The sequence below is a fragment of the Emydura macquarii genome, unplaced genomic scaffold, assembly GCF_026122565.2.
Source record: "Emydura macquarii macquarii isolate MOO-44397 ecotype Brisbane River unplaced genomic scaffold, CSIRO-AGI_Emac_v2 contig_2207, whole genome shotgun sequence".
Classification (NCBI taxonomy): domain Eukaryota; kingdom Metazoa; phylum Chordata; order Testudines; family Chelidae; genus Emydura; species Emydura macquarii.
Genome location: NW_027132344.1, coordinates 3,439,755 through 3,453,351, shown reverse-complemented (window position 1 = coordinate 3,453,351; position 13,597 = coordinate 3,439,755). Strand labels below are relative to the sequence as shown.

Below are 13,597 nucleotides of genomic sequence, written 5' to 3'. Positions count from 1 at the left end.
GTTGGTGTGTTGTGGTCTCTGAATACCTAGGTTGAGATTCTCACAACTTTGCATTAAAATTCCAATTAATTACTCCTAATATATGCCAGACACATTTATTTTTATCATCAGATTAAGACACCCTTTTAAAAATAAACTATAATTAATCAATGCAACCACAGTTCAAACAGCCTACAGTGAGGAAAATGTGGACTGTGGAGATAAATATATTCATTAATGATAATGAGAAACGTCCAATTTTGTCCTTATATAACTAATGCTAAATTTACCAGCCACTTAGATTCAGTGTTTTTTGTTAGCAAAGTGAGATCTTGTAAATATGCGTTTTCAAATGTAAGTTTGAAGTGTGCCCGTTACCAGGTATCACAGTCATATTTAAAAATGTCATTTCTGTCACACTGTTCATCCCAAGGTTGTTTGCACTATTTTCTTAAAGTGGGTTATTGTCTTTTGCCTCCATTCCATTGTCACGTTCTGGAACATTCTGTTCTCACCAGTTTTAGGAGAAGTCTTGCTCAAAGAACTAGCCCTGTCTTGACTCTTAAAAGTAGCAAGTCTCAGGCTCATCCCAGTTCCGTAGTCCATGAGCTCTCCTTTTAAGTCCTCTCAGCCAGAAATCTGTCTGCCCCTAGGTTTAGGACCTAGAAACTGTCATATTGAATTAAGCCAATGGTCCCTCTAGGTTAGTGTCCTCTTTCTAACCATGTTCAATAACAGCTCCTTCAGAGGAAGGTCCAGGAAACATAACAAACAAGCAATTATGGTATAACATGAATTCCTTATGTCAAGTAGTTAGTGGTTTGCTTATGATCTGAAGCATGAGGATTTATAGCACTTAAACATTTTTTATGTAATATAGCCCATCAGGTGTGGTTTACAGAGAATTTTGCTATTTTTTCAAAGTTGCGATGCACATCGCAACCTGGTTTCTAACATTGCTGTGTAAAATACACACAGGTACTACTGTTACCTCAATATAACTTGTTTTTTTCTCTTGTAATAAATAAATCAGTAAACCCATACAAAAATGGGAAACTTCCACAAACAGGGTGAGGGAAAGTAGCTTCTGTCTATTGCACCACATTGTTTTCTGGGATTTGTTTGTTTGTAGCTTTTGTATGTTTGTTTATGCAATATGTGATCAAGCGACTGTAGCTTTGATGAGCCAAAACACTATGTAAATGTTAAAACTCTGATTTATTAATATATATAGTTATGAATATAGACATATGAATACAACTATACTAATAAACTATGCAGCTTTGTTGTTGAATTGGTGATCTCTGGTTAGTGGTTATTCTGTAGCTTTTTCCCTGACCAGCAAATTTCCACATAGGTGGAACATTTAGCATTTACTATATAGCATTTTTCATTCCTAGATCTCAAAGTATGTTATGAAAGAAGTTATTTAGTATCAGTTTTGCAAATGAGGAAAATGGGGTGCAGTGGGCCTATGTGAATTGCCCACGATTACACAGCTGGTCAGCAGCAGAGCTAAGAATAAATGCAATTTTCCGGACTCCCAATCCTGTGTTCTATGAAATGGACCATGTTGCCTCCTAGACCCCTTTGTGCTACAGGATAACCCAGTGGTGTCAACACGGGAGCTATTTTCCTAAGTGCAAGTTCTAGTAATACTTAAATCTATGAATAACTTTGCCTGGTCACTTTTTAAAAACTCAATCCTTCTCTTAAAACAGAACTTTCCAGTACATTAGTATATGAAACTCATTTTCATAGTTGAACTAGGATCATCTACCAGTGTAATTTCTGTAATGTCATTTAATGTTACTTCTTAAATCAACCGTGATTGAGGTGTGCAGACCATTTATTTTTAATTTTGCATTTATAGATACTTGTTTCATAGTGGCAACCCAGAGCATCCAGGAGATATATTACTAAATACTACAGTGGAGGTTTTGCCTTTTAAGGTATGAATACATTAATCTCTCTCCTTTCCACATTAGAGTAAAAGCAAAACTTCTAATTTTTAATGACATTATTGGGTTGGGAAAATATGGGTGTCTCTTTTATTGGAATTGAAAACATCTCATCCCTTTTTACTTTAAACAGACCTTATTCACAAAGAGCACAGACTTTCATGCAGAGCAAATCTTGATAAAAGGGAGCTGAGTAAACACCTCCTCTCCTCCAGATTACCTATCTACTTTTGTTTCACTGCTTTTTCTTTTTAAAAGACGTGAATTTTGGAGGAAGTGGCTTCACTCAGTTTCCTCGTTTTCGTCCACTGCGTGTCAGACTTAAAGATCCTGCACAAATCCAGCTAAACAGATATTGTGGCAACTAAATTGTCAGGTTAATAGAACAGCGTCTGAAACTTTCTATTTCTTCTACACAACTAATTTGGATTTTAGCTCAAAATGGCAATGCAGTGAATAAAGTCAATTCCAATCTGTAGTCAGATTCTAACCATAGTACCTGAAGGAGAATCTGTGATCTTTTCTGTCACAAAAGTTTCTATTCCAAGAGTAAAGACATTAATTCAAAAAGAGGGTTACTTCAGTAGGTATCAAAAGAGTAATATAAAGTATTTGTGTCTAATCTCATTGCAATTGATATACATCTGATGCAGATATTTTCAGCTGGAAGAACCCTGACCATTGTATCTGGAAGATTAATATATGATGATTCAAAGTGATATCAGAGCAGTGATCTTGCTAGTAGTATTCGTCTCTTCCCCACTTCACTCCCACGTGCCTCCCCCACACAAATACTACCTCAGCACTCATGAGACATTACTTCACAATTTTAATCAAAACAACACCCTCTTTCTTCTCTCCACTTTCTTGTGTTGTGAATGGCCAAATTTATTGATGTTCATACATATATACATGTATATTACAAAAGTGAAATTATAAAAATAAATAAAAATTATAAATTCAGAATAGGTATAAATAGGCATGAAATGGAGTTGCACCTACTTACATTAGGCCTGAATTTGGCTCATCAAATTTATGTTCTACTAGGTAGAGATAATTTGATTTAAATTCACCAGTTTTACCTTAGAGGTTAGTTGGAAAAGATGGGAAACATTTCAAACAGGAGCGGGTAAAGAGTGTTGTAAGTCAGATTGTATCTTGATCTCCCTTTTCCCTGATGTTTGATTCTTGTTGGTGCATCAAATATGTTTTTCTTATTAATTTTATTACAGTTTACGTTTCATCATGGTATTTTTTACATCTATAAATAAAGCCCTGAGATACAGAGAGAGACAACTAGAAACTTACAAAAGGGGTTCAAATGTGTTGCCTGCTCTTTTGATTTTATCGTGAGTCTTGCCATTTTTTGTTGTTGTTCTTAAATCCCTAGCTTCTAGAGGCAAGTGATTACATGAGGATCTTAGTTATTTTTTTAAAGAAAAACAAAAGGTAAAGTAATTTTCTAGTCTAGTGATTGTAGAGAAAAGTTTGAAAAGGTGACTTGAGGACTTGTCTACATGTGTATAGCCAGAAAAGTTGATTCAAATTAACTAAAAATGTGAATTTGAAGTGAATTAGCTAAACCACATTCACTTCCAAAATGAATTAAATTAAAATGAATTAAGGCCACTTTAATTCTGAATAACAGCGTCCACACAGAGATTTAATATGCTTTAACTAATCCACTTCAGTTCACACCTTTTAGATAATTTGGATTCATTTACCTGGATGTCCCCATGTAAGCTAGCTGTTGGTGTACCCTAAAGGCTCATAATATAGAAGGCAAATAAAAGAACCTAACATTTATTATTTTAAAAAACTCATTATTTTTAAGATAAACTCTTAGTCATTGAGGCATGACATATGATGTTTGAACAACTGAGTTTGGCAGTACTGTAACTCTGAGCTAATAGTCTGTTGACACAACTGCTCTATTTAAAAATCCTCAGTCCAGGGAAGGAAAGATCATCTATAAACCAAACATATAGTCCTCTCTTATCCAGGCATGTCATTCCTACATTCAGTTTTCCCTTTGCTGTGTTCTTGTGGAGGCAGGGCTAGTCCTGTCATTCACTGGGTAGGGACTGGTTCCCATTAAAAAAAAACTGCAGTACAGTCTGCCTCCTGGGATCAGAAACTGTCTGTTTCCAGACTTTCTGCTTCCCAAAAACAGAGAGCATAGGAAAAAGCCTATTTAAAATTGCCAGTTTGGTTCTGAATATCATGCTCTTTTTATCCCATCATGTTTAATGATAAAGCTTTCAGGTTTTGTTTCTCAGGGCTTTGGGTCACCTTGCTCAAAAGTATGCATCAGCAGCCTCACCCACATGAGCTCAAGATATAGTGACAAAACCCAAGGAGTAGCCTAGAACAAAGAGGTCCTAGGATCATCTCCCCTTCAGCCTTGCCTGGCTGAGGGAGTTCTGTGTCTTCTATATCCAGCAGCAGCATTTGCTCTCCTGCTCTGGCTCCTAGCTATAACCACCAGCCCCCAATGCTGGCCACCAGTAGGAACCACTCCCAGTGTAAGGATGCTTTCAGTTCCCCTGGCTAACAGCACAGTGGTCTTAGCAGGTTAAGAGCTTCAGCCTGATATTAGGCCCACCTCCAACCCAGTAGCCTCAGCAAGAGATATATACCTCACCAGAACTGGAGGTAGAAGCTCTAGAATGGCAGGGGGCCCTGCAGGCAGGTGGCCACAAAGATTCACAGATCTGGTGGGACCTGTGCACCACAGACTCCTGCAGGGCTGAGTCCAAATTCAGTGACTGATGTAGGACAGAAACTTCAAGATGAGTTCAGCAAAAATCTTTCAAATCCCAGAATACCTGCTGGATGGATGCTGCTCTGGGCCTTAAAGCAAAAACCATCTGCAGCAGTGTTTTTAGTAATGGAAGTAAGCAAACCTGGGTGGATTTCATCTCATCCACCTATCAAGAATTTTGTATTAATCCTCAGGGATTCACCGGAGTAGATCTTTTGGATTTAGATCAGCTGATCCTGGATGCAATTACCAGACTATTGTTCACATTCTTTTCTTCAGTTTCATTTTTCTGTCTCTTTATTAAAGTGAGCTTATTGGTGCCCATCACCTTTGTCCATGGAGTGTCTTTCCTAGAGGCACTGTATATTGAAGAATCACAAACACTGTATTTTACATGTTGATTAGATGGCTCTTCATCTCAAATTTTTTTTACCATAAGTAAATTAGGGATTTCACAGATCTGAGGAAATAAGTCTTCCCATTATTCTCTACAAAGCCTATGCATCCAAAAGAAAAGCTCCAGCAAACATTTTATGTCATCTGAACTGTTAAGATCTACCTGGCAAGAATGTTAAGTAATAGAAAAGTCATCCATCAGTAAGACTCAAAAAAAGGCATATAAAGCATTAATTGCTAGATAGCTGAAGTATTACATTAAAGAAGCCTTTAAAGTAAAGGATCAAAACCTACAGGAAAGATAAAGCTTTTCAAACAAGGACATTATTTACTTCCTGGACTGGTAAATTGTTTGTGTTGAATAAAGACATTGATATGACAGCAACTCAGTCACCTAATTAAGCATTCACCAGGCACTAGGAATTAGACACAAGCCTTGATAGATGCTGCCTTACCAGGAGGGTATTGACACGTAATGACCTCTTAAAGTATCATTGCTTCAGTTTGCAAGTAGGCTTGCATGAGGCTTTCCCACTATAAAATCCTACTGTAGGAATGGTGAGCATGGATAAGAGAGAGTGAGAAAGTTGATACCTGCTCTCTGAGTATTCAGGCACAATGTTCTGACCCACCTGTTAATTAGAAGTGAGTAAAAGTTTTGTTTGACAGATTGTTCTGTAGACAGATTTATTCAGTGGAAGTTGATTGTTAATTATTGTTCTAATGTTAAAAATTGAGTTGTGTTTCACATTTGGAAGCATTCCTAATTTCTAGAACAAGCAGCGAGCCCGGATGTGGTGGGTGAGGTCTTTAATCCTGCCTCCTCAAACTGCAGATGAGAATGAAAACCAGCTATAGGAATATGATAAGCCTGTATACTCAAAAGAGAAATCAGCAAGTATCAGATTTCTTTCTGAATACAGCAAGCAGACTAGCTAGATCTTTTTTAGGATTAAAACGTGCTGTGTGGTTTCATGATTGTCCTTTGGGTGGAGAAAAGATTTCTTAATCTTTCTCTCCCCAAATCAGGCTTTACCACTGAGTGTCCTTTATGTTGTGCGTGCAAGTATCTGCAACATCCTTGTCCTTTCAGCATATGAGTTATTATGAGTGGTACTTTTCCAAGTACTTTTATCTTCTGCCATGAAGCCAAATACAGTTCAGTAAGGTTTTTTTTTTTTTTTTTTTTTTTTTTTTTTAAAGAAAAGTCTATGCTATAAATAAAATCTCTTTGCTCATGGAAATAGTAGGGTGGTTCAAAGTTTTTTAGGAAAGCTGTGCTCTAAATAGAGAACAAGGGCATGCACCTTTTGCTCTAGCTTGCAAAGTTAAGTACATGCAAAATAAGTGCTCTCATTTTGTTTTGTGCCTGTTTTATTTTAGAATGAAGACTTGGTATTAAGCAAAGAAACCAAAGACAAACAGTTAGAGGACGGCTATTTCAGGATAGGTAATACTCTGCACCATAGAACAGCAGTGTTCGTTCTTTTACACACAGAGAAATAGATTAGCTTTATTACTATATCAATTAGGAAAATGGGTTTTTTTAAAAGGCTTTATATGTTTCTGATAATTCACATTGGGTAACTGACCTTTAAATGTTACTTGCCCTTTTCAGGTTGATTTATTAAACAAAGTTCTGATGTGATTCTTAGTTGTAGTGAAAACAATTTTATTCATCATTTTTAAAATAATTATAGCTAAAGTTTATTGATTTTAGTTTTGGTCTATTAGTAGCCTTTGCAGCTTTATATTTATTCATCCTAATATAATGCAAGGTTCTACTGGTAGGAATACCAATATCCATATATGTTTAATGCAGTTTGAAATTTTGGCTTAAATGTATTCAAAGTTGGTTGCCTAGAATTAGACATCTGAATCCACATTTAGTTTCCTAAACAAAAGTGGCGTGATTTTCAGAGGTATTCAGCACCCACAGCTAGAGCCCTGCAAATCCGCAGATATCTACGTGCGGGTGCTGTAGAGTTGTTTACTATCTTTGCAGATTGGATGTGAATCCAATTCTTTTTATCCATACAGTGCTCTAGGCAGCAGTTCCAAACCAGGGGGTCATGGTTGCAGGGGGTCCACCTGTGGGGCTGAAGATCTGAGCCCAGCACTCCCTGGCAGGGCTGAAACCCGGAGCCCCACCAGGGTGGGGGGAAGTGCCGGGGCTCCGAGATTCAGCCCTGTGGTGGACGCCCAGACTCTGGGCTTCAGCCCCACAGGGGGTGTAGGGGCTTCTGTCCTGCAGAACCCCTGAAACTGGCTTGTGGCTCCCCAGTGGGCCCATGGACACCTGGTTGAGAATCGCTGCTCTACAAGTTGCTAGTGCAGATACATATAAAAGGAGGAGTGCAGATTGCAGGTCAGATGCAATTTAATTACCATGGATGTGGATCCAAATTTTTGTGTCTGCGCAGGGCTTTACCCACAGCTACACTCAATCTAGACTTTTTTATTCCTTATTACCTAGGGTTACCCAGGGAGGTGGTGGAATCTCCATCCTTAGAGGTTTTTAAGGTGCAGCTTGATAAAGCCCTGGCTGGGATGATTTAGTTGGGGTTGGTCCTGCTTTGAGCAGGGGGTTGGACTAGATGACCTCCTGAGGTCCCTTCCAATCCTAATCTTCTATGATTCTATTAGTGCCTCTGCTACTTAGTCTGTCTGCTGAGGCTTCTGCAGTATTTGCCAGTGAAAAACTGAAGCTGATGGCAAAGAACTTTGCGCATTATGGAAGATTTTTGGGTAGTGGCATAGGTGCTGGAACTAGGGGAGCAGGGATGCTGCTGCACCCTCTGGCTTGAAGTGATTTCCATTATATACAAAGTTTACAGTTTGGTTTAATGACTCTCAGCGCCCCCACTACAAAAATTGTTCCAGCACCCTGGGTAGTAGGGTAAATTTCCTTCTCCTACTATTAGACTTAAGCAAAAAAAAAAAAAAAAAAGCATATTTGTGGTGAATTACTGCTGCCAGTTCATGACTATAGTGTTGTAAATCCATTTATTTAATTTACTTTAATTAGAAACCTTTCTACAAACCAGATGTATTTTAATTTGTCTGGTGATTGTTTATTCAGGATATGTTTTTGCTCATTTTGAAGGTAAATTTGAAAGCGGTATAGCAGAAGGGACAGTTGACTCAAGTCTAAACCCTATTTCAGCATTTCGGCTTTCGGTAATACAAAACTCAGCAGTCTGGGCAATTCTGAATGAGGTGAGTTGTTGTATACTTTACCTCTTTTAAAATCAGAATAGCAAATATGAGACGTCTCTTATTGCATCAACATATCTGAACCTAAGAATTTTGGATTAGTCAGAAAGCTGTTTCTCTTTTACAATTGTCTAAGAATTAAGGTTTAACTGTAATGTACTAAAACTTATGGATCTTTTTAAATATGCATTTTTTTCCAATTCTTCATTTTAGGTTCACATTAAAAAGGTCACAAACTGATCAAAATCTGTTTGGAAGAAGAGAGAGAAAATCTTTGCAAACTAATATCCTACATCTTTAACAAGTCACAAATTGAAAATACTGAGCATGCACCTTATTCCAATTGTCTTTTATTTTTCACTCGAACTCTACCTCTTGTGAAATCTACTGTAAATGAGATGATTGTAAGTAACCCTTATCCATCCAGAAACTGATGCTCCACACTAATAACTTGGATTTCAGATGAATGTTATCCTCCAGTTTTACATGATGTTACCATCTTATGGTTGTAGAAGCCTGCTACTCTTAACCCATACTATTTTGATAGTATAGTAATACAGAGAAGTTGTACATATTCTTACATTTCTTGAAGATGAAAAAAATATAATTATTAAATACATTTTATGAAGGGGGTACTTTTGGGATTCCATTTATTTTGCTATAACAAAACCCTCTTTTATAGATTATCAGGATATATATATATTCAAAAACATTAGGGATATTTAATTTATTAAAATAATTTGAAAAGTACATATTTTTATGCAGTAAAATTTTAAATTGATATCGCTTTTTTTTATGGATCATCTAGCTTAAATTATCTTTCTACATTTTGCTTTGCAGCTGCAAACATAAAAAATAATACCATATTTCATCAATACTGCTATGGTTAAGAAAACTAAATTAGGAGTTTCTAAATTAAGTACTTTTGTACCACAAAATCTGAAAGATAATGTTCAAAGGCATAAGCATGCCTTAACTGCCAGAGTTCTGAAGAACATTATTCTTGCAAACTATCCTATGCCACTGATTACAGGGCATAGCCACCTAAAAAGCATGTTGAAGAATCTTAGTATTTCAGTATAATGTTATATATATAATGCTAAGTCTGCCGTGATTTTAAATTTAATGCATCACATTTTAGAGGGAGATTTCAATACCAAACTGTCCCCTTTTAAAAACTTTATAGACAGTTCCTAAGTCAAATTAATTCATTCTCTGTGTAGAAAAGCGTTCCCTATCTTTGTGTTGTATATTTTTAATTTTGTCTCATGTGCCGCCCATTCGTATGAATTCCATTCAGTCCTTTGAATGAATAAACAATGTTTTTATTAGGAAAAAGAATGAGACACCTGTAATTAACCTCATTATAGGTCTCTCTTAAAATGTTTTTATTTCAGTATTTACCTTAGGTAAATGTTGTGACTGATTTTTTTTTTAAAGGGTGAAACCTATCCAACTTCCATGGGAATCAATGAAAAACTTCCATTGACTTGAATAGGATCAGGCCTAAAGTCAGTTCCTTTTGCCTTTAAGGAAAAGAACAGTGCTTGTTTAACTGGTGAGCAGCCCAGACGAGCGGTAGAAGCTCTTTGTGCTGCTTGCAGCACTGTTCATAACGTGTAATGCCATTTAATGGTTCATTAAAGTCTAGTGTTTCTATCACATCTCAGCAAAAATCTGAGAAATTATTTGGGTTTATTTTTCCCCCACTTGTACCTGCGAATGATGCAAATAATTTAAACTATAGCTATTTATTAAATTTTATATTGTGACTTAATTTTTAGTCAGATACAGGTTTCTGAACATAGCGAGCACTTTTCTGTTGCCAACAACTGTTGTCTTACTGTTCTATGAGGTTAAAATGATTTATCACAAATTTACTAGTACCATTGTTAGGTGCCTTTCCTTTGAGCATTGTCTGATTATGGGTTTATTCTGTCAGCTCAGCTGTTCCTACCAAATCTCTTAAATGTATAGAAACTCACCTCAAACTGATCATATTTTTTGTGTTGCTAGTATTGTTTTTTGTTAGCTCTACATCATATTTTTTTAACTTTTTTCTAGCAGTCAAAATATTAATCTGAAACTCATCAATTACTATCCAATATCTCCTTGTTGATGAACGGTGATTTTTTTAAAAAAAGGATTAATTTATACCGTTTTGTTGAATCTTACTAGCAGGAGTCAGAAATACTCTGGGATGCTATGACAGTTAAAATGTTCATGTGACTGCACTCTTACTAAATGAATGTGCCACAACGGTACAAGGAATTTATTATAAATCATTTGGGGGAGTGGATAGGTTTTGTAGATTCAGGATCACTTTCAGACATGATATCAGGTAAAACTCTATTGTTTTCCTGGGAGTTTGTCCCTTAAATTAGAAGAAGGTAGGAGTGAAGAAAATGTAGCTTTTCTTTTTGTTATCGTTTAAAGAAAATTATCTCTACATACCATTGTTTTGGACTCTAAACTCAAAAATTCTGATTCACAATCACTCCACAGTGGTTGGCTCTCCTTTTTGGAGATTCACCTATTTATGACAGAATAAGAGTGTTTCAAATATTGCTGGACATTAGCCAGTTTGTGTATTGCGTTCCTCCATGATTTATGATTAATAGACATTCTAAATATACTTATGTGCATTATGTCAGCCAGAAATGATAGTATTTAACACAAGAGCTCATCTCAATGTCTTGGAGTGCCTATAGCCTTTTAAACCTTTAGGATTTTTCCTACATTTTATTTCCTTTTCAGTTAACTTTAGTTCAGCCTTAAACACCCCATATAAAGAAAATAAAACCTGTTAATAGCTTTACAATAGTAACTATTTAAGACTGAGTTGTATTAGTTCCTTCTGAAGATGCTATAGCTTAGGGCTTTTTTGGAATAGCTGGCATTTTCAGTCACCTTGATTTTCTGATCAAATTGAGTTAAAATCTGGGGATTTAATGACAGTTAGAGCGTCTGTCTTAAAATACTGGCTTTTTTTAACAGATGACATTTAGTGGGGCCCACAGCAATTGCAAAGTTGGTCTATTCATTGCTAAATCCTGTTTGGCTTACTTAATGAGTAGTCCTGCTGAAGACTTTTTGTGTGAGTAATGTGAGCAGGATTTGGCTGTGTCAGAACATCTTGGGTTAGAGGTGTGTTTTTGAAAAGCTACTACAGGCATTATGCTTCTTTAGGGACTTAAATTTATGTGCATTAATTGAAAACTAATATTTACAGTCATAAGGATAAATGTAATTATTTTTTTCGCCTTTAGCCATGGTAATTTGGCAAAGTTCAAGGCAGATATAGTAGTTATGGACCAGATTAGAATTCTCACGCCATCAATGTTTTTCTTAGCCTTTTAAAAATTTAGACTAGATAATCATGATGGTTCCTTCTGGCTTTAAAAGTCTGAGATAAGATACTGGCTAGATTGAAGACAGAATGACCCTGTACTCCTGCCTTATAATATGCAACATATATACCTTTATGTTGAGGGATTGTATTTACTTTTGGAAAGACTAGACAATTTTGTACTTTTTTCCTTAATTTTTTCCATAAGCAAGTATAAATCTCTTCAGTAAGTCTTTGATTTTTTTTTGTTTGAAATGTCTGCTTCAAAAGGAGTACAGTATTAATCTACAGTTTGGGCATCTAATCTGGAAACATTGCTTTTCTCTGGAAACAAGAATACAAGTTCATTCCATGATCGTTTCATAAAATCAAGCATGTGCTCAAGTTTTAGGTTTAGGTTATTAACGAGGACCACTTTGAAATTGGACTAAAACAGAAACTGTAGTTAAGTTTTAAAAGCGTGGTTATGCTCATATTTATAAACATTACAGTTTAATACTGAAAGACTGCCATACTGCTATGCTGTTGCTCTTGAAAATGAAATTTGATTGGTGTAAATATTGACAGCCAAGAATTTGTCATTGTGTATCATGTTTCTTGATTTCAATGTTCTGTTGAGGATTTTTGTGAATTCTACTGAAAGCATTGAGCTAGAACTCTAGATAGCTTAATGTTGACAACAATGAAACTTTGTTTCAAGGGAACAAACTTTGATATTTTTACATGACAGGTAGTCCTCCTCCTCCCATTAATTTTAATGGTGCAGGATCAAGTCCTAATTGCAAAACTTCATTACTGTTGACTTTAATGGTAGCTGGTATGATGATCACTGGTGCTAAACGTTCCTATGAAGGAAGGAAGGATTGTTTTTTTAAAGCGTTAATCGGTGATTGCCTGCAGGTCAGGTGCTCTTACTGTTTTTGCCAATGTACAGCAAGTCACAAAGGAATTCCCAGCCTCCCTGGGATCAAAGTTATAGTGCTTTACTTGTTGAAATGGTACATTTTTCTCTGTGCTGCTCAGTGTTTGCTGAGATTTTAATAAATGACTTGGAGTGCATTCTCCAAGCCTTAACAGTGGCCAATACAGTACTGTAAAACGAACTGCCAGCAGATTTGGTATTTCAGTTCAATGTAGTTTTTTCCTAGAAAAGGTCAAATTCTAGCAATCATATTTAAGACTTATTGTAACTAGTTGTCTGTTTAAAAAAAAAATCCTTTTTGAAATTAAAACCTGGTGCTTGAGTTTGACACTGAGCACTGCTTTTGGAAAATTGCCATCTTCATTTTCAGAAAGTATTGTTTGGGGTTGTCCATTTGTACTCCTTGCTTTGTGGATGCTAGTACTCTTCAGTCCTGAAACATTCTTTTCTGGCAAAACTTATTCTGTGCCCTTCCCTCCTGCCTCCACACAAGTTTTCATTAACCAACCCCACACCAGCAGCTATACCACCAGTTAGATTTTTTTTTTAATAGATTGGCTAGTTTTGTTTAAAACTTGCTGCTATATTTGAAAACCTGATATGGGTCATGTCAATTGTGCCTTTCATCAATGTTTCTATGTGCCACAGCTGTCCCTGTATATTTGAAATAAAGGCTTTAAAAAAAAATCTGTTGTGGAGTTTTTACATAAACTGACAATCCTTCTGTCCATCAGAGACCCAGCTTGTTCCTTTAACGTAGCAATATTTTATGGTGTTGAGTCCAAATTTCAAAGTCATAAGGCATTAAATACAATACTTTAAATGCCATGTCTGAAAGCCTTCCATATTGAACTATATAGGCTGCTCTTTGATTAATGTATCACATACAAAAACCTAAGTGCTAGCCAAGAACTTACATTTGTGAAGAAGTTCAGTAATTAGTCATCTTTATTATGATACTGCCATTGTGCTAGGCCCTGCACAAACATGGTAGTGGACAGTCCCTGCTC

The 13,597-nt window shown here is 36.2% G+C and overlaps 1 protein-coding gene across 3 annotated transcripts in view; it reads left to right on the top strand.

The window, feature by feature from the left end:
• MGAT4A (alpha-1,3-mannosyl-glycoprotein 4-beta-N-acetylglucosaminyltransferase A) overlaps positions 1-8,951 on the top strand; it is a 117,347-nt gene extending 108,396 nt beyond the window's left edge. For 2 of the 3 annotated variants that reach the window (XM_067559996.1, XM_067559997.1), the window contains exons 13-16: positions 1,853-1,931; positions 6,484-6,550; positions 8,207-8,319; positions 8,530-8,951. In XM_067559996.1, the coding sequence (XP_067416097.1) occupies positions 1,853-1,931; positions 6,484-6,550; positions 8,207-8,319; positions 8,530-8,556 (286 nt within the window). In that variant the 3' untranslated portion in view covers positions 8,557-8,951. Of the gene's footprint in view, positions 1-1,852; positions 1,932-3,172; positions 3,627-6,483; positions 6,551-8,206; positions 8,320-8,529 lie in introns of those variants that run through there. The other variant, XM_067559998.1, reaches the window with a different exon arrangement.
• Positions 8,952-13,597: the final 4,646 nt, after the last annotated feature.